This window comes from Populus alba, chromosome 2, assembly GCF_005239225.2.
Source record: "Populus alba chromosome 2, ASM523922v2, whole genome shotgun sequence".
Classification (NCBI taxonomy): domain Eukaryota; kingdom Viridiplantae; phylum Streptophyta; class Magnoliopsida; order Malpighiales; family Salicaceae; genus Populus; species Populus alba.
In genome coordinates this window covers 15,541,974-15,567,332 of record NC_133285.1, presented here as the reverse complement: position 1 = coordinate 15,567,332, position 25,359 = coordinate 15,541,974, and the positions used below count along the sequence as shown (strand labels likewise).

The 25,359-nt window shown below is 30.8% G+C and overlaps 3 protein-coding genes across 4 annotated transcripts; 2 read left to right on the top strand and 1 right to left on the bottom strand.

Moving 5' to 3' along the window:
* Positions 1-290: 290 nt before the first annotated feature.
* LOC118050057 (probable pectate lyase 8) lies at positions 291-5,195 on the top strand. Its single transcript, XM_035060284.2, has 7 exons — positions 291-504; positions 773-826; positions 1,386-1,451; positions 3,299-3,941; positions 4,047-4,150; positions 4,249-4,387; positions 4,555-5,195. The coding sequence occupies exons 1-7, from the start codon at positions 404-406 to the stop codon at positions 4,774-4,776; spliced, it is 1,329 nt and encodes a 442-aa protein (XP_034916175.1). The 5' UTR covers positions 291-403; the 3' UTR covers positions 4,777-5,195.
* A 4,624-nt stretch (positions 5,196-9,819) lies between these two features.
* LOC118050049 (uncharacterized protein At5g01610) lies at positions 9,820-11,693 on the bottom strand. 2 transcript variants are annotated; one of them, XR_004687798.2, is made up of 3 exons: positions 11,026-11,693; positions 10,455-10,791; positions 9,820-10,097 (listed from the first exon to the last, which is right to left on the bottom strand). XR_004687798.2 is itself a non-coding variant. In XM_035060268.2 (2 exons), exons 1-2 carry the CDS (start codon positions 11,506-11,508, stop codon positions 10,729-10,731), a joined length of 546 nt encoding a protein of 181 aa, XP_034916159.1. In that variant the 5' UTR covers positions 11,509-11,693; the 3' UTR covers positions 10,254-10,728. The 2 variants fall into 2 exon arrangements, 1 of the variants encoding a protein (XP_034916159.1); XM_035060268.2 differs by lacking the exon at positions 9,820-10,097 and having other exon boundaries at positions 10,254-10,791.
* An 8,585-nt stretch (positions 11,694-20,278) lies between these two features.
* On the top strand, positions 20,279-21,046 carry LOC118050058 (uncharacterized). The gene has a single exon (XM_035060285.2). It carries the CDS (start codon positions 20,374-20,376, stop codon positions 20,848-20,850), a length of 477 nt encoding a protein of 158 aa, XP_034916176.1. The 5' UTR covers positions 20,279-20,373; the 3' UTR covers positions 20,851-21,046.
* The last annotated feature ends 4,313 nt before the right edge of the window (positions 21,047-25,359 follow it).

The following is a 25,359-nucleotide window of genomic DNA, read 5'->3' as shown; positions in this document are numbered from 1 at the left end:
ATATTATTTTAATATAAATTTTTAAATAAAAACAGTTTAAAAAACAATTAAACACAGTAATCACCCTACTGTGAGCCTTAAAAGCTTTCCCACTCTCTCTGTTTTGCAACACGGAGTATAGTGAGATAAATACGGAATCAGTTAATAGCGGTTATAGATGTGGGGGTTGTTAATATTAGAAGGTTAATTGACTTAACTAGAGTTAAAATAGATGGTTAAATGAAGTTAGGCTAGAGTGATTTTACGCTTGAATTTTTTGCTATAAAAAAGGGCCGAGCTGCACTTCTTCCCTGTCTTCATTTATTCCTCCTCATCAGTAGACAGTAGGAGGAGGAAAGCTACAGAGAGAGAGAGAGAGAGAGAGAGAGAGAGAGAGTCCGCGTTTGTGTATTTTGATTCAACAATGGAGGTTTCGCTGAGAAGCTTTTGTGTACGGACAATGCTGGTTCTGGTTGTGTTTATTAGTGTAAACGCTGCGGAGGAGAAAGACGAGCAAAAATTGAGGTAAATTTTGATGAGAATTCGTTCTAGTAGTAGTGATTAATGGAAAACAGAGGTGCATGTTTTCTCAAAGGTTGATCGATCGCTTGCTTAAAGCAATAGAATTCTCCTTAGTTCTTCATTTCTAGCTCCAAATTGTTCTCCATAGATGAGAATTTCCTCTTTGCTTATCTGTCTTGTGCATTGAATTAATTAAGAAGAAAAATGTGTGGGGTGTAGGGTTAATTCGTTAATCAATGCAGATTTATGATTTGTTTATTTATTCTATCAGGTTGAAGGAAACGCAAGAGTTGTTGAGCTCAAAGAACTCGTCAATGGCAGACTGGTGAGTTGACAGAGCGGTTAAAATTTCATCAGGATCCACGTTGAAAATGGTGGAACTTGGGCCGTTGGATGAATTTCGCGCTGAATTTATCTGACTTCCATAAATTTAAATCATTGTGATCGTTTCGTGAAAATAAATCAGGAGCGTTCGTTGATTTTGTTATATTACTTAGATTTGTTAGAATCGCACGCCTTCTTTTCCCAATTCTCGAGAAACTAATTAAGTTCGAGAAACTAATTATTGCTCTTTGGATTTTTTTCAATTTACGAAAATGACCTCATTCACCGTCATGTAATTTAAATTTACTACGAAATCCATTGATCAAGCTGTAACTATATAGAAGAGATAAATATTATTATATTTGAATTCATAAAATATGATAAAAATATCTTATTCTTAAAAATCATTTTATTTTTATTTTTTAACATATATTTTCTGTATTATAAGTATTTATATTTTCACCACCGTAGAATCTCTCGTTAAATTAATTAGTAACTAAGAAGTGAAAAATATTTATGTTGAATTAAGATTCAGTCTTATTTCTTTCTTTTTTTTCCAGGTATGATGATGCATGGAGCGAGCATACTATGGAGGATCCGGAGGAAGTTGCGGCAATGGTTGACGAGTGAGTGTGTTTAATTCTCTGTTCTTTTTTTTTCGATCCCCTCTTCTATGAGAATTAATACGAGCCAATCTAAAGCCTGCTAAGCTATTAATTATTTTATTGGGAACATGGCATTCCATTTCCATAAATCTCGTGATTTCATTGAATAATTCTTATTGGAGAGCTAGAAAGAGATCACATGACTCTGCATATTTAAAGAGAACACATGCAGATGTCATTTTCACCCACTGGTGTTGAAATTCCAGTCAAACACAAATTAAAGAGTCAATGAATAAGTAGTCAATATATGCTTCATCATATATATTTGTTAAAAATTAAAAAAAAAATTATTTGAATATATTTCTAAAAAAAAACAATATATTGAATCCAACCTTGTATTGGTAACTTGTTTGGCTTCATCTGTGCTAATTATAGCTCGCTGGCTGTGCGTTTTTGGTTCTTTATGATAACTACAAGACGCTCTCAATTATTTTTAATGGATATACATGCCATTTATGGTTTGATGATTAATCAACCACCATGTTCTCTACTGTTGCAATCTTTCCACCTTTTAATCTTGCTGCCAGTTTATGCACATGCCTATGTCCTGATCAGATCCGAGCATCACGCCCTTAATTTATTTCCTGCCTCTTCTTTCCCTATCCAAATCTCATTCGCAAGTACACTAGCTTTATGTGCCTGTATCAAGTGACTACGTAATGTGATTCTTATCTCCGGATAATATAGTGTGGTCTTCTAAATTTTTTGAGTTCGAGTGTGCATTAAACTCAAAACTCCCCGTGTTGGTTTTTATTAAAAAAAAAAAAAAAAAAAAAAACCCAAGTTGTTTTATATTCTATATGATAAAAAAAAAAAAAAATCTATAGAAGATGCCATTTAGCACACTGCCTTTTGCTTTACTAGATTGCAGGATATCTCTAGCACACCAATCCCTTTTGATGATAGAGTGCATATCTTTTGTACTGAGTCCTCTGATTTTACTAATAAGCTAGTTTCTTGAATCAAATTGTGAGTGCGATTCCACTTAGTGCTACCTGCCACTAAATTCTAAAATCATTGTCACTCAAGTTCTTTGTCTAACTTCAGAGATAGAATGCTGTTCGTATTCTTTCACACCATTATAAATTCATAAATCTTTCCAATTAGGGCAAGACTCACGGTTTACTCGACTGTAATAATTTCGCAGCCTTGTAAGAAAACCAGGTGGGGGAAGACAACTTAAATTTTGCTCCCATTGTCCAGCCTGGCAGTAGATACAAAGCATATAGCACAGATCTGGTTTCATACCAAATGTTTTTATCCGAGTCCTTTTGTAGTTCCAGCAGCTGCTCCCTTTGTTCAATAGGGCCGCCACGAACTCAATAAATGACCCACATTTTATTGTCCACCGACACAGTAAGTACCCGACAGGAATTAGGTACCCCAATTTTGCATTTATTTCTTACACAGCACAATGAGGGAGAGAAAATCACAAACTTTTCCGTATGCTCCGTATACATTTCCCATCACATGGCCTACATGTTGAAGTGTGACAGCAAGATTCAACTTCCAAGTGACTGTTTAAATTTTGACACTACGTTGGTTTTGTGACTTTTAACACGCTAATGTTGTTACAGTAAGTATACATAACTGTTTGCATTTTCGTTCTGTATTGCTGCTAGACATGCTTGACTTAACACTTGTGACTTTGCGGAGACGTGTTTTTGGTAAACAGTAACCAGGGCCTGGTCACTGCTAGTTACTCGGTATATTAGGAACCCACAAGTCAATAGATTGAAAAAAGAAAGGAACAATTTGATTGATTGATTATAGGATGGTAATATAAATGTGATTTCTGATTTTACCAGGAGCATACGCAACAGCACAGAAAGGAGGAAATTGGGATTTTTCTCATGCGTAACCGGCAATCCTATTGATGATTGTTGGCGATGTGATCCCCATTGGCAACTCCACAGAAAGCGCCTTGCTAACTGTGGCATTGGTTTTGGACGCAATGCCGTAGGTGGTCGCGATGGAAGATACTATGTTGTTAGTGACCCTGGCGATGATGATGCTGTTAACCCAAAACCAGGCACACTTCGCCATGCTGTCATTCAAGACGAGCCTTTGTGGATTGTGTTCAAGAGGGACATGGTGATTACCCTCAAGCAAGAGCTCATCATGAACAGCTTCAAGACCATCGATGCTCGTGGAACCAATGTTCACATAGCCAACGGGGCTTGCATCACCATCCAGTTCATCACAAACGTCATAATTCACGGTCTCCACGTCCATGATTGTAAGCCCACAGGGAACGCAATGGTTCGTAGCTCGCCTAGCCATTATGGGTGGAGAACAATCGCTGACGGAGATGGCATTTCCATTTTTGGATCAAGCCACATTTGGATTGATCACAATTCTCTTTCAAATTGCGCTGATGGCCTCATTGACGCTATTATAGGGTCAACAGCCATTACCATTTCGAACAACTATTTCACTCACCATAACGAGGTCAGTTAATTAAATTTCCTATCCATCAATGTTTTTTATTGCATGGTTTATTTGATCTCGTGACTCTACAGGACGCCTAAATTTCTCTTCGAAAATGATAAACAGGTTATGCTACTGGGCCATAGTGACTCCTACCAAAGAGATAAGCAGATGCAAGTGACCATTGCCTACAACCATTTTGGCGAGGGTCTTATCCAGAGGATGCCGAGGTAACTGATATAAGATGACCATCGTAGCCCTTGCACGGTTTTCTCGTAGGATTTACAGAATAATTTTGATCAACGAGGCCAATTCATAAACCTTGCAGGTGCAGGCATGGGTATTTCCATGTAGTGAACAATGACTACACCCACTGGGAAATGTATGCCATTGGAGGAAGTGCTGAGCCCACCATTAACAGCCAGGGCAACAGATATCTTGCCCCTGCCAACGCTTTTGCCAAAGAGGTACCCTAAATAAATACGACTTCTTGTGATCCTAGTTATAAGACTCCTGTCCGGGTCGTAGATTAGATAAGTTGACTCGAGTAACCTAAACTTTGATCTTTTTTAATAGAAAAAAAAAATAATGATAATCACATTATTCATGATCATGAGAAAATTGATACTGGCAGGTGACAAAAAGGGTGGACACGGATGCTGGAGTATGGAAGAATTGGAATTGGAGATCAGAGGGAGACCTGCTGCTAAATGGAGCCTACTTCACTGCATCAGGAGCCGGAGCTGCAGCCAGCTATGCCAGGGCCTCAAGCTTAGGGGCAAAGTCCTCATCGATGGTCGGGGACATTACTTCAAACGCCGGTGCCCTTTCCTGCCGCAGAGGCCGCCGGTGTTGATTCTCATTAATCCCATCAACACTAAGAAACGAGAATACAAAAGTTGAGTACAAAAAAAAAAAAAAGGTCAAAATTCTTCCTTCCCCTATTATTGCTATAGCAGTATCCAGTGAGTTTGTAGCTATTCCGTTTTACAGCATTTCCTTCTCAGTATTTCTCCCCAATGCCCGCCCATATATTTGGCAAGTGTGCATTATATTACATGTGCCATACTGCTGTCACGCCAATATACAATATTCCACCTGTCACCTAGCCATTGATCGACCTCGGCCTGCTTTAAATGCTGCATTGTAGTTCGACATCTCTATTCCTCATAGAGTTAGTCCATTTGCTTCTCTGTTGTATAATTCAATCCCATATTGGATCGACCATGTCTCTGATATTGTCTGATTAATTAGCATCAAGGCTCCTTGCTTTAATCACCTGGTCTTGTAATTATGGATTGTCCTTCTTATCACCCCTGTAATTATTTGACACGTCAGTTCCACATAGATGGCACACGATGCAATGATGCATTCAGCTCTTCGCTGTGAAACCTAATTACCCATTGGTTGATCCAGAAACGAGTCTTGGTTAACGAAAATGCATCAACATGATTTATTATATTTGTTAAATTCTAGTCTTTTTTTTAAATCATATTGTTGAATCTTGTCCTCTTTTGGATGATAGTTACAACCTAATTCAGAATATACCTGATCAAAAGCTCAAGTGGTGGATTAGATATATTAACTTGAATCAATTTAAAAGTTTGTTTAATATTATAGTCTAACTGTATTTTTAAAAAAATTAGCTTTAAATTATTTTTTTTGTGTTTTTGAATCACACTAGCAAAGAAACACTAAACTTTAACTCCTTGGATACTTTGAACAAAGTTTAATAATACTCTAAACAAGTTTTAGAACTGAACTTACAAACTAAATTGGTAAAAACAATCAATGTAGCAAGAACAATCATAGTAAAAACATAGCATGAAAAAGAAAGGCACAAGTGTTGACCATATCTACCCTTAATAAATAAATCATTGGCAATTTAAGAAGTGCTACATCAGACAAACTCCATGTGAGACATAATAGAAAATTCAATGAAGCAAAATAAAATATGGAAACAGGACAATCTTGAAGCATGCTAAATATAGTTTGATATTGATTAGTTTCGAAAGAATCCTTAATGAAAAAAAATAACATAGTCCCACTATTTTAAAACACAATTGAACCTCGGACCCAACAAACGTCCCAGAAATGCAGCAGAGACAATCCCAAAGATTAATTCCCCGCATTAACTAAATCCCAATATCCTGGACACAGGGTCAAATTAAGTTGGTAGGAAAAAGAAGAAGTAAAGGAACACAAATTATATTTATGTATTAATGTGACAGGTGTATCAACTAGCTAAAATCTAAAAATAAGTTTCAACATGCCAAACATTTTTTTTTAACAAAAAGATCGTAACTCTAACTCTTAGAACGGATCTAAATCATTGAATTATTGTATCTCTCAATAATTTTTATTAAAACATCATTATTTCTAAAAAAAATAAAAATCTGCTGGATAAATTTGGTTTCACCAAAATCTTTTAATTCAGCTTTGAAACCATACTCAGGTCAGATTTCAAATCATGAATTTTCCAAGTCCGGTTTAATAACTACGTTTTAATAAATATTCATTTAGGTAGTATTTAAGATTGTAGTAGTGAGTATTGTTTAAAATGTTATTTACTTAGAAATGTATTAAAATAATTTATTAATTTTTTATATTGAAATGATCCAAAAATATATATAAAAAATTAATTTAAAATAAAAAAAACTATAATTTTCAAAAAACTCTTTTTAACATAAAAACAAACAAATGCTTAGGGGCGGAGCTGAAATAATATAATAGGGAGGGCCAAAACTTAAGATATATTTTATTATTAGAAATTTTATCTATATAAATTAAAAATATATTATGTTATATTATATTTAAACACTAAAAATATAAAAATTTAAAATATTTTTACAGGGCCGTCTCCCCCTGGTTCCGCCCCTGCACATGCTCTTCCTTCCATGAGCCCATGCTAAACTGGAAGTAGAAAAACAGGTTCTTAATCATTGTTGGATAAGAAGAAGAAAAGCAGGTCCTTAATCATTGTAAAAAGATGGGTGGCGTTTAAACCGAGTTTGTAAATATGCTATCTTTTTCAATAAAGTTGCAAACTTAAAGCATATCTTGCTATCTTGATAAGGATGCTTAATGCCATAATTCTCAATGTCAAATTGAGAAAAAAAATAAAAAAATATTAGTAGTAGTTTGTAGTGTTAGTAATAGAATACATGAAAAGAAAAGGACTAAAACGTATTCATATAAAGCACGGGATGGAAGGAAGTATAAGCAACACTAACTTCAGAGTATAGGTTGTCTAATTCATTCTAAACCTATCAACAAAAACTAAAAATAAGTATAAAATGACCACTGTAACCATCTGTCTAGTTTTTTTTTTTTAAATACATTTTTTTACATTTAAATTGTATAAAATTAAGTGCCAAATTAAATTATCAAGAAAAAAATATATGACTTCTCTTAAATTTACAATAATTTTTATTTTGATCTAAAAATTTATTTTATTTATTTTGTAGTATCTAAATTAAAAAGAGGAGAGATACTTAAATTTACAATAATTTTTATTTTGATTAAAAATTTATTTTATTTATTTTGTAGTATCTAAATTAAAGTAAAGTTGTGCAAATACTATATAAAAAAGAGAGGAAATGATTGGTTATCGGAATACTGATAACAAAAATAATCAAACTTGATGTTGATGGTTACATTTAATAAAAAAGTTTAGTGTATAGTTGCTTTTTTTAAGGCTCTAACGCTAAGCTACTCCAACCCACACACATGGCCTAACCTCTAAAAAGAAAAAAAAAAAAACTTTTAGCAATGATATTTTTATAAATCTTTTTTTTTCTAGTTTCATTTTTTAATATTAGGTTGAATTGATTTTAAATTAATTTTTATTTTTTTATCATATAATTAAAATATAAAAAATATAATTAACTAGAACCCAGGTGTTAACTAAGCTAATCAATCAATACAATACTTTGTCTAATTGTTAAAAAAAAGTTGTGAGCTTCAATTTTTCTTTTTAAATCTAAACCCTTTTTTAATGATTGTTCAAATTGCTTTTAAACTTTAGATATCAAGGTCTTAGTTTTTTATATTATTTTTTTTGTTTTTAATTTTTTAATTTTAAAATTATTAAGTGGTAGATACATTAAAATAACTCCCACCCGATCTAATTAGAAACTCAGACTTTATAAAAACCTTAACCCCAGATTCACCAGATTTAATTAATGAATATTAAAAAATTCCTCGCAACTTAGCATATCTTTTACGTTCAAAAGAAATTTAGTCCAGCCAGCGGCGCACCACAAGAAATAAACTAGTAAAATTGCTAGATGTTAATTATAATGTTATTGTGGACTCGTGGCGTGTGAAATTTATTGAGGAAAAACGCATCAATGATTACAGTAATCTAGAATTGAATAATTCACAAAACATGAATACAAATCTTAATTATTGTTCTAAGAATAATAATAAAAAAAACAGAAGCTAACAACTCATCATTCGACGAAGTCAAAGATGAATAATATTCCAACTTTGAATACTTGCCTCTCAAGTTACATGCACCTACCATGCCATTTTATTTGTCTCAAATTCATAATTCAATAACGCTCGAGTCTAATTAATAAACAGAAACAAATATAGTTAATACAGTCAGTCCACAAGCACATTTCACCTTTTGATCATAGTGATGGAACGAGCACAAGAAACAAAGAATAGGGACCATCTTGGCCAGTAATTGTAGTGCGACACAGGACACCTAAATAATTGTATGAACCAATGGCATAGTTCCCATTAGAGAGGGTGGGTCATGGTATTTTCTCATAGCACACAGAGTTCAAACAAATCTTGTCATACAGGACAGAGCTTACAGGGTGCGCATATCAGGCTTGAAAAGCAGGTCAAACATGGAAAAGCAGGACCTCTGCCACATGCATGCTGGTCAAAACAACATGTAGCGAGCACTGCATGTGGGATGTTTAGGGATCAAATACGCATATCAGACTTGAAATGCAGATCAAACATGGAAAAGCAGGACCACTTCCATATCAGTGTCCTTTAACCATGCACAGAACAAGCCAAAGGTAGGCAACCGAGCTTATCCCATGTTGTCCTGTCTATGCCTCCAAGTGACAGGACTATGTTCTATACAATAATTTTATGACATCGATGAAGCACATGATAAAACAAATGAATAGTTGTGCAAGAACATGCAAGGCAGTGTCCAGAAACCATGTCGGGCAAATTGGCAAGCAATCAAAACTGTGAGAAACTAGATCCTGGTCTATCTGGTTCAAACACAACGCTTTTTCACACAAATTGTAGCATATAGAATGTTAAGATTAAACATCCACCTAAATAAGTAAAGAGAAAAAAAAAAAAATAGGCTGTCTAGTTTTATTTACTACCTCAACCGCAAATCTCCTTCTGTGCAAACATTGCAGCAACTTCATAGGTCCTCTAGGTTAATGATGCCAGATCACCGGCCGGGAAGAATTTCATGGCAATGAGGCTGTAGGTTTACTTGACGCATAGATAACCTAAGGTATAGACTAATTTGCATTGTGCAATTTGGGGTCGTGAACCTACATAGGGCAGACCATCACTTCCCGTGTGGTAAGTAAGGCCAGCTTATGCTGATTGAATATGATTATCAAGAAACTCAAGGTCCTAATCAGACTGTTTCTATGATCCGAAGTTTTTGTATTCTTCTAAAACAGGCTAGATTCTCCAACCTAAAAATCAGTCACCCTTGAATCAGAACATTCTAAATTTTGAACTAGTCTCTTGGCTTAAAGAAAGGGAAAAGGGCTAATGTTTCTGAACAGGAGATAGGTTAACAGTTTGTAATCACGTCAGAGGTCAGCCCTTTCATGATGAGGGAAGGACAGATTATCAGGGAACAGGTAGGTAAAGGGTCATGGAGGATGAGTAAGTAAAGAAGTTACATCTGAGACTTTACCTGTCATATAAGTCTAGCTAGACTTAGCGGTGCATGGAAATATAGTACAGTTGAATATCATAAATTCATAATTCCTGAACCAAATTCTAAAACCTGAAAAACTAAAAGCTCAACTCATTTTGCCTAGCCAACCACCCAAACCCTGAAAAAAGCCTAGGAGTAGGGAAGATATATCTTGTTGCAGGATTCTATTTTCATAAATAATGGAGTCAAATCCTCAGCTCAAATTCTTTGACAGTAGAGACTCTCGAGATTTACACCTGAGCATAACAACATGAATACAAGCCAGTTAAAGAAAATGGAGATTACCAATTACTTAATGGATTAACCATCAGCTAAAGGCAAGACTGTAGGATGGAATCCCAAGAAAATACAGAGAGAAATTTAAAAAAACCAGGCTGAGAAGAACTGTGAAGTAGTAAAAACTCCATAACAATTGTAAATGGAAACGTATAATGAAGCTAGAAGCCTTTTATTCCCGAACTTTAATACATATATCTCTCATCAATCTAAGAAACTTACACCACAAAAAGTGACCCGATATGGATAGCACACATATTTTGTATTCATAGTACAACAAATTAACATATAAATTGAACTTATATCGAATGTATCACCTGAAATCACCTCAACCGAAGTACACCTGTCTCCCTTATCTTCTGTAGGCAGGACGCCAATTTTCATCATACCGCTGCCTCCTCAAATTTCCCCTTTCGACTCAATCAAATCCAAACAGCGTCCATGCCACAAGAGCTGGCTCTCCACTACTCTCCATAATAAAAGAACCCAAGCAAACACACTGGATGGAAGCATTAGACCTGCTAAACAGATTCTCTGCTGATGAAATTTACAAGATGAAATGGATAGCCCACAAGTAACCTTATCCGCACGCTACAGGAAATCCCTCCCAAAATTCTCCTGATCAAGTTCATATCTTAACTTCCCAGGTTGACTCTGCATGATAATTACAAAACATCAGACCAAAAAACACAAAATTGTCAAAAACATCACATCAAATCAAGAAAAAATGAATTTGTAATCCACACTATTCCGTTCAACTTTGCTGAATTTCCATGAAAAAATGAAGCTCAAAACCAAAAAGAATTGATTAAATCTTATCGTAACCAAATCAACTCAGCTAATCTTAGAAAATCAAATTAATAACAATTAAAAGCAATGAAACTAAACCTTGGCAACAGTATCAGCAATAAACTTCCGATGCCGAAGAGCTACAATTTCCCCATTACGAACAGCAACACAATCTCTGGGCATCTCAAACAAGGAAAGTGAAAATTGCTTAAAAACAACACCAACATCGAAATAAATAAGACCTGAACTCGGCACATCAACTCGAATCCCTTTAACAGGAAACCACAGAAACAATTCCTGCGACGAAATCCCCGATAAAGCTCCGATCTGCCCGTAACTCAAACTGCCCGTAACATTCATATCGTAATGCAATTCACTCTCAAACTTCGCATTGCAAGCCTGATCCAAGTGTACCTCGAAACGCCCCGTTTCATCGATCTTGAATTCCTTCACTCCCTTCGGTAGCAACCCTATGGGGAGCCCGTGCGCTTTTAAGACATCGTATATCGATTTTTCCTGATCGGAATAGACGGTTGTCATTGATATTACAAGAAATGAAAGGCAACAAATTAAACGAAGCATTTTATTTTTCTTCCTGTGGTTAGAGCATGGACTTAATTTAATGGTTATTTACAGTTTGGGGAATGTGAATCAGGGTTAGGGTTTAAGGATTTGTTTTTGAGAGAGAATGGTGGAGGAATGGAGGAGCTTGGAGAAGTAGTAGGAGGAGAAGAACAAGACAGCGGTGCCAGCTTGCATACAGCAATGATTAGGAGGATGATCAATTATTGGCATTGATTAGGTACTGTTTGGTATATTGAAAGTAATTGTTTTTTTATTATTATTATTATATTAAAATAATATTTTTTTATTTTTAAAATTTATTTTTAATATTAACATATTAAAATAATTTAACAATATAAAAATTAATTTAAAATATATATATATTTTTTTAAAAAAAATACAATGTCATTGTAAAAATAAACACGGCCTTACAGGACTCAACATACAATCATTCCAACCCAAGTTCTGGGTTATAACATAGTTAGTTGTAAAATTTAATCTAGAAATTGACACAAGGGAGCACTATTGCCAGGTTAACTTGAAAAAAAAATTAAAAAATTAAAGACATATTGTTTTTATAAAAAAAATTTCATTAAAAAGCTAACAAATTAAAAGTTGTGTTTTTACTAAATAAAGTTTGGATTAATTGAGTTAATTTATGTTTTTGACCTAGTCAATTAAATTTTATTTATTTATTTATTTTAGCCCGAATAGATTTAGATTGTAGGTTAACCGAGTCTAAACCGGACTAGATTTTAAGCATCGACATAAAAGGACTTGTAGATTTACATGATAAACTAGTTTCCTATTTGTTCTCCTCTACCAATAGAAAATTGCCATGTGTCATTGGAACGTCGTTTGGCACATGGATCGAGGAGTGGATGTTTAAGGTTTATTTAGAAATGTGGTGGAGATTATTTTTCAAAATGCTTTTTACTTGAAAATATATTAAAATATTTTTTTTTATTTTTAAAAATTTATTTTTGACATCAACACATCAAAATAATCCGCAAACACCAAACAATTAATTAATTTAAAGCTAAAAATACTAATATCATATTAAAAAAATAATATCTAGATTTGAAATATATATATATATATATATATATATTAAATGAAAAAATTATAAATATTATACATATATGTTTTATATTAATATTGAAATATGTATATATCATATTATATTAAAACAAATCTAAATGTTTTACAAATATATTTTTATAATATAAATATATATTTCGGGTAAGTTTGGGGTTGAGTTTGACAATAATCATGCCCTGTCCATTGCCTATCAAGACAATTAACCAAAAATACTTGATTATTTGGATTGGGTTGGCATGCATCTATTTTAGATTAAATTACCATCCATAAATGCTTGTAGAGAACATGATTTAACAAGCGGTGAAAAAAAATATTTATAGCATATATTTTTTTAAAATCTTGGTTTCATAAGAGAATTCAATTTATTTTTTCAATATAATAACATTGTTTTATATTATTTAAAAAATATAGTTTTTTGTCCACATCAAACTCAATGACCATGGATTAACTTGTAAGATAAACAAGGTTTTATTAAGTATAAAACTACAAGGTAAGGAGAAAATATTGTTTCCTCACACACTGATTAGTATTGTGTATTATAATAGTAATCTATAATATTTTTTATTTTGACCCTTTTTTTTCTTTGTTTATTGATTTTTTTTTAATTTAGTCCTTGTATGATATGTTTATAGGGATTTAAAGTTGATAATTTATTTTAATAATAATAATAATAATAATTTAACCTTTGACTTGATCAAGTTAAAAGTAATCTATCAATAGAGAAAGGAAGGGCGAGACACTACATGTGAAGGATGGAGATGTTTGGGCATGAAGTATGATTATGATTTTGTCTTCAAATGTAATAATAAACAATAATTTCGTTACTATTAATGGTAGAGGATTTATTCCTAAGCATGTCTCCATGAATAATTGTATTCTTATCATGTTGGTTCGACAAACGTATCATGTTTTGCTTCAACAACTTCGTTTGTTTGTAGAAATGTATATTGCTGGGCCCTACAGATCGATAATACTCAAGTTATTGAAATATATTTGATTTGAAAAAAATACTAAATTGATATTTTTTAAATATTTTTAATTATTTTGATGTATAATATAAATAAATAAATATTATGTACCTAAATATAATTTAAACTAAAATGATTGTACTGTCTTGTATAAAAGGAGGGAGTGGCGTAAAGTGCACAAGTGTTATGGTAAAGTTTTCCTTCTCTTTTCTCCTCCTCCACCTCATTAACTTTTATTAATTTACAGTGATTTAACATTAAAATTACTTGTTATGGTAAATTAGAGTTTATCTTAACATTTAAAAAAAAAAAAAAAAACGCTTAACAAACATGTGCAAATTACATAAAATATTTAACAATCACTAACAGTAAATAGATTAAGGGGTAACATTGTATGATACTCATTGTGTTTTTGGTAAAATTGGTAAAATTAAAAGGTTTGATAATTATTAATAGGCAATATAAGTTTCCTTTGCAAGATAAAAAAGATTAAAAAAAAAAAAACATAACTATAAAACTTAACTCAATCCATGACCCGACTCAAGGCTCGGATCATAGGTTATGTGAATTAATCCGAGTTGACTCGGGTTAATCTATATTTCAAAATCATTATGTTAAAATGATGATATTTTATTTTTAAAAAGAAAAGTTAAATTGAGTTTCACTTGAGACTCTCAAGAATGTCATTATGTTTAGTCTACTCTGAATAGTGTAATCGTTTATAGGTGCCTGGTGCAGCTGGTGGTCGTGACGCTAAGGCGTTGTGTGTTGTTGAGTGTGTCAGGACTTGTTAGGATGACAATGTCTAATTTTGCCCTTGGGTTGCCAATATATCCCAAATAAGGAGTTGCATTTGACTGGTGAGTTGTTAAAGGTTCGGTTGGGTAAAAATATTTATGGTAACATGTAGATTTGTCTTGCATCTTTACCCAAGCATGTCTTGATTGTGTGTCATGAAATTACATGAAAATGTTTAAAATAAACTTTAGAAACTAATGGTTTTTTTATCAATTCTTCACAAACAGTGCCAATTGATAAGAATCAAAATCTAAGATGGTTAGAAATAAGACTAATGAGTTAGGTAGTTAGTTAATATTTTAGTTCAATCAATTTGATTCTTTCTTCCTATGTAAAGTATCTAATGACTTAATATGAAAAGTTTAAGTGATTGGTTGTTAGTGGTGTCTTGTAAATTAAGGTGACTAGTAACTTGTACTTGCAAAAGGTCTCATTTAATGGATATGGAGACTTTCAAGTGTTTAAGTCAGTTACTTTATAGAAAGAAAAAGTACAATGATAATTTAGAGAGATAGACTCTAAAAATATTATGCTAAAAGTGTTAAGAATGAAAAGATTATGAACCTTGAATTTGAAAGATTTATAATATATTTATAACCTATGAAATTTGTTATTTTGTAGAAGGAAGATGTTAAAATGTAATTTTATTCTTATGATATTTTGAATTGTATTCTACTCAAAAAATATATTGAGGGATTCAAATGGGGTTCAAAAAAAACTCTTAAGGGAATGCCTTGCCCAAGCCTATTAAAAATGAAAAATAAATCTAAAAGAGATGCTATGATCCAAGCATGTTAGGCTCGGGCATGGTAGCCTAAGCGCACGGGGATATGCACCTTTGTAAAAGCTGAGCTCAGGTGGTGGGCTATCATTCTTGAGTCTATGCACCTTTATAAAAGCTGAGCTCAGGTGTAGCAGCTTGAGCCTATAGGGATGTTTTTGAATCTCTTTTAGAAAAAGAATTAAGGTTTTTGAAGGGTTTTTGGGGCCATTAAATTTGAATTTATCACCTTGTTAAATTCATGAAAAAACTCATTAATAATAACTATTTAACATGATCATAGCTCTTTTTTCTTGTCTCATAAATCTTTCAATTCCAAAATCATGTATTGAAAACCCACCAATCCCTTATATCACTCTTAATGATTTTTTGAACCCGGCTTATGCTGACCTTAATCTTTTATAGATATGTGGACCATATACTAACTGAGTACATATTTCATATTACCTATGGTAATCGATTATTACTTTTAGCCATAAGATTTTTCAGAATATACTTTTTTTTTTTGGTATAAAACCAATGAAACCCTTGCAATTTCAATTTTTTCCTTAGTAAGTTGGAAAATATTTAATGTATAATGTTTGCCATAATATACTTTAGAAAAATATAAAAATGATGGTTTAAATGGTATGATATAGGGCGCAATATGCTTTTTAAAAATATTTTTTTCACTTGAATTTTTTTTTTTCCAGATTGTTTCTTCTATTTTTTAACATCATAACATCGAAATCATAAAACATTTAAAAATAATATTAATTTAATATTTTTTTCAAATAAAATCTATTTTTAATAGGACAGTCATAAGTACAGTGCTAGTTCCATGGAAATAACGTGGCCAAATGTGTTGCTTGGAAGTGAATATTATCGAGCATTGAGATAACAACATGGCCACAAGATACGTGCGACATGGATTCTTACGTCAAGGTGGATGGTCATCCAATCGGTTTCTTCACTTCAATTTTAGTTAGGGATAATCATTTTTTATTTGATTTAATTTTTATCAAAAAAAAATAATTCAAACAAATTTTTTATATAAAAAAACTAAAACTGGTTCAAACCGATCGATTTCGATTCGGTTTTTATGAAAAAAACTAATTCAAACCAGTTTGACTCGGGTTTTTTAGGTTTGGCTCTATTTTTTTCCTTTTTTTTCGGTTTGGGGTTGGTTCGGTTTGGTTTTTTTGGTTTTAGACTTATAAAACCGAAACTGAATTAAACCAGTCGGTTTTTTAAAAAAAATTTAATCATTTTAATTAGGATTTTTTTGTTATTTTTTTTTTAGTTTTCTCAATTTAATTGATTTTTTAATTTTTTTGCTCATATCTAATTTTAGTTTGTTGGGCTTGGCTTAAAGCCAAAATATTTGGGTTCTGTTTTTTTTTTTTTTTTAATTTTTATGGAGTTGATATTTTTAATTTTAATTTATTTTTCAAACATAAATTAAAAAAGAAACAACTAAATCAAAACTAAAACTCAATTATTGAATTGAAGAAGGCGAATATTGAACAAATCAAACCGCTCTAGTTTGAAACATATTATCTTTTAGCAAAATATGAAATCTTAAATTTTAGTTAAAAATAGTTTATAATATATTATTAAATATAATCGCTATTGGTTTTTATATATAATAAAATAAAGGAGAATAACGTGTCTTTCTTACAAAATTGGGTTATGAATTTTTATTCAAGGAAAAACATTGATGAAAACATGCAACAATACAATAACACTTAAGTAAATAAATATTATGTACCTAAATATAATTATAAGAAAAGCTAAATGAAATGGGGAAAGCACTATTAACTTTTTTTATTTTTATGGATTGCTATAGTATTTTTTTTATATTTTTTTTACACTTGATTTTTTTTTTATGATTTTTTTCAAAATTATTTTTGTCAATTTTATTTTTTAATATTGAAATGGTTGAAAAATTATCTTTGTAATTTTTTTTCTTTTCTTTTTATGAGATTAGTATGGTTTGCGAGTTTGTCGAGGTAACCCAGATTATCTTAGTTTATGGATGTGATGAGTGTTTTTTAATTGAACTTGGCTTTTTTATAGTTTATTTTTTTCCTCATATTATTAAAACAAATAATTTTAGAGAAAACCAATGTTATTAAATTTTATAAAATAATAAACATTAAAGGATGCGAGGGAAATTATTGTTCACCCAACACCTATTGCATTGTGGATTTCATAATCCACGGTGTTTTGCTTCTTTTTTTTTTTTTTTAATTTTTTTTATGATTTTTACCATGAAAAAATTACGATAAAGCCCCTAAATGCAAGGCTAGAAAATTGGAATGGCATGGGTAATGACATAATTCTGTTGTTTGACCAAACATGAAAATACAAAATAACCTGTGTAGAAAGTATTGAATTATTTTATTTTAGGGTTAAATTCATTATTTTATTGTGAATATACAAACACAATTACTAAAATAACCCCAATCAATTCCCCAAAGGCATTCATGTCCTTTGAAAATCCTACACACGAAGCAAAGGTAAAAGAGAGAATGACCAAGGGGTAAGACAATAATTACACTATTGAAAAAACTTTTGCACACTTTTTTTTTTTGTTATGATTTGTTTTTAATATTTTTTTTGTCGAATTTTTTTTTTTACTATTGAGATAGTTAAGAATTTAGCTTTGTAATTTTTTATTTTTTTTATCTTTTCATGAAGTTAGCATGGTTTGCGGGATTGTCAAGGTAACCTAGGTTACCCCAATTTATGGATGTGATGGTTTTTTTTTAATTAAATTTAGCTTTTTATAGTCTATTTTTTTCATATTGTTAAAAAAATAGTTTTCAAGAAAAACCGTGTTATTAAACTTTATGAAGTAACATAAATTAAAGAAAGTGAGGGAAACCACTATTCACCCAACACTCATTTCACTGTAGATTGCACAATCCACAATGTTTTTGTTTCCTTTTTCTTTTTCTTAATTTTTTTTTATGATTTTTTTCAAATCTATTTTTATCGATCTCATCTTTTAAAATTGATATTGTTGAGAATTTAGTTTTATAATTTACTTCTTTTTATTTTTCTTTTATATAAGATTAGCGTGGTTTACGAGTTTACGAAGTTAACCTAGGTTGCCTCAGTTTACGAGTTTGGTGGGTTGTCTTTTTTTTTAATTGAACTTGACTTTTTTTATAGTTTTTTTTTCTCATATAGTTAAAAAATAGTTTTGGAGAAAAGCTATGTTATTAAACTTTATAAGATAACAAAAATTACAAGGTGTGAGCAAAACATTGTCATCCACGCATATTGCACTGTGAAAAAAAAATAATTCACAATGTTTTTCTTTCTTTTTTTTTCTTTATGTTTTTGAATTTTTTTTTATGATTTTTTTAAATTTTTTTTTTATCGATTTCATCTTTTAATATTGAGATGATTGAAAATTTGACTTTATAATTTATTTCTTTTTATTTTACTTTTCTATAAGGTTAGCATGGTTTGTGAGTTTGCCAGAATAACTCGGGTTTCCCTAGTTTACGAGTTTTCGTGGGGTGTCTTTTTTTTTTTTAATTGAACCTGATTTTTTTTATCGTCTATTTTTTTCTCATATAGTTAAAAAAAATAGTTTCAGAAAAAAAAAAGAGGTTATGTTATTAAGATTTATAAGATCCATGGACCTATTTACAAGTTTGACTAGTTAGCTTGGTTTATAGGTTTGACAAGTTTAACTTTTTTAATGAGTGTTTTTTTCTATCCTTAGATATTGGATTAATTAGAAATTCAGTTTCATAATTAGTTTTGTTTCGCTTTTTATGAGATCATCGTGATCTAAAAAAAATCTCGTTATTGAGTTGGTATTTGATTTTGCAATCATCTATTTCTGTTATCATATAGTTAAATTTGAAAAGTAAAATAAAATTATAATCCCAATAAAGTTCATAACTCAGTTCAATGGTTTGATGTACTAGCTCGGCTTATCCGATTTACAGGTTTGATGAGTTTACTCATCGATAGGATATGTTTTTTTTTTATCTTTTAATTTTTTTAATTTATTCATTTTTTATTTCATTATTTAATATCGAATTGGTTGAGAAATAGACTGCATTATTGATTTTTGTTTGCTTTCTAGGGATAATTGTCTCAAATAAATGTCTATTTGTAGGCTGGTGATTAATTTTACGAATATCTATTTTTATCATATAATTAAATAAAAAAATTATAAAAAAGTTATTAAACCAATAGAGTTTATAACCCAGGTCGTGGAGGTGCGAGGTTGATCCAATATGTTATTATCTCAATATTTTTTTAAAAAAATTATCAATTAGAAGTTTTTTTAAAAATTAACTCATGTTTTTATCAATCATCATCAAAGTTGTATTTAAACATATGAAATCAATCGATTTAAAGTCGAGCTAGCTCTCATATGATTTAATTAAAAACTTGAATTAGATAAAAAATTGAGTCGAGAGGTTTCAAAATTAATCCATTTAATCAAGTTTAATAACACTTTTAAAAAAAATTTCATACTCTTAATAGTTTTTTTTAAAATTTTTTTTTAAAATTAACCCAACTCATGATAAAACACAAGCCGATAAACTAAAATGATAATACTTCATAGTATAATTTTCTCTCTCTCTTTATCTTAACATTTTAAAAAAGACGTTTAAAAAATATGTGCAAATTACATAAAATATTTAACAATCACTAACAGTAAATAGATTGTATGATACTCATTGGTAACATTTTATGATACTCATTGTGTTTCCGGTAAAATTGCTAAAATTAAAAGGTTTGATACTTAATTAATAATAGGCAATATAAGTTTCTTTTGCAATATAAAAAAGATAAAAAAAAAATAGTATAATAAAAAACATCACTATAAAATTTAATTTAGCTCATGACTTAACTTAATCCCAGGCTCCGATTATAGATTAAATTGATTAATGACTAATATTAATTTTAAACAATATTTATTTCAAAATTATTAAGTTAAAATAATTATATTTTTATTTTTATTTTTAAAAAAAGTTAAATCAAGTTTTATTATGGTTTTGAATGAGTCAAATGGGTATCAAGGTGGATGATTTAACGAGTTAACTCGTAAGGTTAGACAAAAGGCACGAGGAAGGTGACTGGTGACTTGATCCGCATCGAAAAAACCAACCGTGCAGTTCACTGTGGTGAAAGCCGAAAGGCATAGAGACTGTTTGGAGAGTCTCCAATATAATAAATACAGTATACTCACTTTTTAAAGGAGAAGAAGAGTACAGAGAAATGGCAACATCATCTCTACACAGACTCTCCTCTCAAATCAACCGCATTCCTTCTCTCTCTCCCTTCACCAAATCCATCCTCACCCGCTCCTCCGCCACCACCACCGCCGCCGCCAAAGTCGCCGATAGAATCGTGAAGCTCTCTGCGATCGATCCGGACGGCCAGAAGCGAGAGATCGTGGGTCTTTCAGGTCATACTCTCCTCAAAGCCCTAACAAATAACGGCCTAATCGACCCAGCCTCGCATCGCCTGGAGGAGATCGATGCTTGCTCCGCCGAGTGCGAGGTCAACATCGCCCAGGAGTGGCTCGAGAAGCTGCCCCCGAGATCTTATGACGAGGAATATGTGCTGAAGAGGAATTCGAGAGCTAGGGTTTTGAACAAGCATTCAAGGTTGGGTTGTCAGGTTGTGCTTACCAAGGATCTCCAAGGTATGGTTGTTGCCGTCCCTGAGCCTAAGCCTTGGGATATTCCATAATCAGAATAATGCTGATTTAGCGGGGCTTCACAGCTTGTTTGTTTGGGATTAAATGATGAATAATGCTAATTTAGTGGGGCCAGACAGCTTGTTTGGGATTAAATGTTGAATAATGCGCACAATTGAAATGAATTCTTGTTTTGATTCAGTTGGATATTTGCAATATTTCCCTTCAGTTGGGCATCCTTTGAATTTATTTCTGCTGTTCTGATTCAGTTAAGGCTTGTGTTTTCTTTTGATTGCTAAGAAACTGCTCGATAGTAAAGGATATCTGGTGAATGTTATTTGTTGTTGCGGATATGAGAAAACTCATTTGTAAGTTTTAGGCATTGATACGCTGGTTGGGTTTACAAACTTACCGAGTTACCTTGAAATAGAGAGAGGTAGGAAAATTTAGAATCACCTGTCATCTGGATTATAAATTGGTTCAACTTTGTTCATTTAGCATATTGGTTGCAAGTTGATTTATTGAAGGGCCCTGTGTGTCTGTTTAATCAGGTTTCTTTTACAATAACCTTAAATCTTGAAATGACATTTTGGTTTAGAAATGCCATAGAAGCTCTGGAAATGGTTTTCTAATCAGGTTCCATCTTATACAGTTGCAGAGCTTGGGACTCTTGAGTTTTTTATATCTTTAAAGAGCAACTTGATAGAAATTCCTACTTTGGAGTGAGACTTTTTCTTGTAGTGTTGGATTATGAGGTGTCTGTTAGTATAGTCTGCAAATGAAGGTAAAGTAGGTTTTGTTCAAGAGAAGTGCTCCACACTGAGTTAAATGACCAAACTTTTCAACGAGAAACTAGTATGTATTGAATTATTTCTTAAGACCTGATTGCTTCTTCTAAAGTTTGTGATCTTAATCAACTAAAGTAAATTTTAGAATTTTTTATGATTTTTATCCATTGAAAGGGTTATGGAATTACTTGAGATTCTAACTTTAAGTGGTGTTTTGAGATTAATTGAGAAGTTCAAGATTCATAAAAAGTTTGACATATCATAATTCTTAGTTAGCATTGGAAATTCTGGTTGTGTGCACTTCTTTGAAGATGGGCCAACGTTTTTTATGCTATGGCATCTGCTGCCAAAGAAGTCCTAGACAACATGGAGTTGTAAGTCATGGGAATTCACATCAAATAACTTCAAGCATGCACATGCCGGGTTTTCTCATGAACACTGGATGTGTTTAATCATGAGCATATTTCCTATGCAGTTGAGGGTAAAAGAAAAATTGTAAATTTCAAATTTGTGGGATCATCTCCTTATTAAGGCTTACCTCGGGCGAGCACCAAAGTCACTTGGCACAATCCAGTCTAGGAAGTTTTCATCTTGCTTGCTTGTGCTGTTGCAGGTTCCTAGGTTGCCTGTATTTTTAAGTTGGTGAAGATACAATGGTAAATCCCAGTTGCCAATTCAAGTTATGGCAGTACAAATTGGATGAACTTGCGTGTTGATTTTGGAAAGGTTGATCGTTTTGTGAGAATCAGTTTGGGATGTCCAACAACCATAAATTGCCAGTATACTTCCTGGAAATCTTAATTTTATTACCCAGAAAAGAAAGGTAATTAAGAATGTTTTAGGCATGTGTAGGAAGAACGTCCTCTTGTGTGGAGGTCATTATAACAAAAACTAAAAAAATTAGTGTTTTACTTATGGACAGTAAGTGTTTTCATTATGGATTGGAGTAGTGTTTATCGAGGAGGAGTTGGTTGGTTTTTGCAATAAGTTGTATGAGCAGTACGTGTTTTGCCATTGCTAAACATAAGAATGTTTTGTAAGTGAAAGCCTAGAGTTCATACAAGTTTAAATATATAAAATATATAAGTATATAAAAGCAAAACTAATGGTAAATATGCTTTCAACACAAAAAATAATAATAAAATACTAGCATCTATACTAAGCATATATTCAAACTTGCAATAAATAAAAAATAAAAAAAAACCTAGCATGCATATTAATAATAAAATTAATTATGCTTAAATTAAAACAAGAAGGATATTTATTTGTTGAAGTACTTTAAATTAATTAATATTTGATTATTATCAATCATGAATTCTTAATTCTTAAAGTTTTATTGTTTATTATTTGTACAACTAGGATGTTTGTAATATGATTCCAACAATGCTATTTGATTTAGATGCAATTTTAAATAAAATTTTTAAAAAAAAATATGAAACTCAAATATTTTTTTTAAAGATAAATTTAAATTCTAGATTTGAGAGGAAAATAATAGACATAAAAAGAAGAAGAAGAAAAACACTAAAATCATGACACGGGGCTACCAAAACTATATTAGGAGAATATGCTTTAATTGGATTTACTTATAATTGTGCAGAATGTAGATGTATGTTGTGTTGTATCGTGTTTCTAAACAAATTAATTATTTTTATTTAAAATAATTTTTTTATGTTTTCAGATCGTTTAACATGCTAAATTAAAAATAATTTTTTTAAAATAAAAAAAAATTATTTTAATGAATTTTTAAACAAAAACACTTTAAACTGCTATCGTTATCGCTACCACAATATTTAATAGGCCTATAAAATCACACACATATATAAAACAATGGCATCATGCACATACATAGAATGAACTTTGCATAAGATTCTTAAATATATAAGAGAGCTTTTCTTTTGTTTTTGTTTGGGTAAAACATAATCATTAATTTGATGGAACATTTTATCATTTTAGTTGATACTTAGAGTGAGAGCCTATTACTCGCCCTCGCGCGCCATGTGTTTATCTATGCGCCTAACCGTGTTTGCCATGTAAAAAGCATAATTATAAAGTATTGTCAAGATGGAATTCAAAATTAGTTTGTGTTTTTAATTATGGCTAAAGGTTTTTTTCGGATATAATTTTGCACTTTGGTGATATTTTTTTTATCCTTTAAATACTATAGAAAAAAATTATTCAGATGAATACTTTTGTTTTCATGCCTAAACTCATAAAACTTGTCTAATTTGCTAAAGGACTTAAAAAGACCAATTTTGATATTAATGAATAGCTCGATAAAGGTGATTCTTATATTGTTTATGAATCGGCCGCAATATATCATGGTCTAATTTGCTAAAGGACTTAGAAAAATGTATCAGGGTCCATTAATTTTTTATTATTTGATTTAATTTTTTTATTTTTAAACTGAATAAATGGTGTTTCCAGATGAAAATAGAATTATTAAGGTTTTTATTATGCTTTTTTTAGATTGTTTAGGTGAAGAATGATTAAAATTTAGGTTTTGGATATCTCAAACTCGAATCCTAATTTTTTTATGTTTTAGTATAAAACTCATCTAATTTGCTAAAGGACTTAAAAAGATTTTTTTTATATTAATGAATTTGTTTTGAACATGGATAGCTCGATTAAGGTGATTCTTTTCTTTAACCATGTTAAAAAAATATATATAGCAGGGACCATAATTTTTTTATTATTTGATTTAGTTTTTTATTTTTAAATTGAATAAAGGGTGTTTTGATGGTGAAAATAGGATTATTAAGGTTTTTATTATGCTTTTTTTGGAATGTTTAGGTGAAGATGGATTAAAATTTAGGTTTTGGATATCTCAAACTCGAATCTTGATTTTTTTTATGTTTTAATAGATAATATATCTGATTATTTAAAAAAAAACCCAAGGGTCTGGGCTTCTAGGCTCAACATCATATCGCTATTATCTTGCAAACTTGTGCGCTCATAGGTTGTTTCTTAAAACCCATGTACACCTAGACTTGATTCCTTGGACCCATCAAATAGAAGTATTGAGATGATATTTAAAAAACATTATATGCTTATATCATGATTTTTAAATGAGTTTATTATGATAATATTAATAATTATATACGAACTTAATATGCATATTAAAAAAAATTACACATGAATATTCAATAAAAATAAAATATCTACTTTTAATTATTTATTTTATTTTATTTTTATAATTTTATCAAATTAATTTTTGAGACATGGTTTTTTTGTTTCATTGATTGAAACTTACTATTAAAATCATGATAAGTTTTTATTTAAAAAAACTATGCTTATAACAAAAAAGATATGTTTTTTTCAAGCTTTGGCATAAAATAGCAGGCCTTGAAGGTGTTATATATATATATATATAAGCTTAAGTAATTTCCCAATGGACATTGTTTTCCTCATAGCTTATGCTTTCTACGTCAGTAACTCTAATGACAGTCTCTATCAGTTGTGATATATACAATGACAATTTAACCCAAAGTTAATATTATCTATTCGAAACAATTTGAATCTGTAATTTTTTTTTAACAATTATATTATTGAATAAAATATAATATTTTCAAATACAATTTAAAATTTAATCTAAATCCTACCTACAATGTATATATTAGTACCATATAAATATATTTGTAAAACATTTATATTTTTAAATTTAATATAGTATATAAATACTCCAATATTAATATAATATGTGTGTGTGTATATATATATATATTATATTAAATATTAAATAATATTCTATCCAGATAATTATCTGAAACTCAATAG

Coding starts and splice junctions, on each gene's coding strand:
- LOC118050057 (XM_035060284.2), top strand. CDS start 404: ATGGAGGTTTCGCTGAGAAGCTTTTGTGTACGGACAATGCTGGTTCTG. Junction 1,452..3,298: donor GTTGCGGCAATGGTTGACGA/GTGAGTGTGTTT, acceptor TGATTTTACCAG/GAGCATACGCAACAGCACAG. Junction 3,942..4,046: donor ATTTCACTCACCATAACGAG/GTCAGTTAATTA, acceptor AATGATAAACAG/GTTATGCTACTGGGCCATAG.
- LOC118050049 (XM_035060268.2), bottom strand. CDS start 11,508: ATGCTTCGTTTAATTTGTTGCCTTTCATTTCTTGTAATATCAATGACA. Junction 10,792..11,025: donor TTGCTGATACTGTTGCCAAG/GTTTAGTTTCAT, acceptor ATTATCATGCAG/AGTCAACCTGGGAAGTTAAG.
- LOC118050058 (XM_035060285.2), top strand. CDS start 20,374: ATGGCAACATCATCTCTACACAGACTCTCCTCTCAAATCAACCGCATT.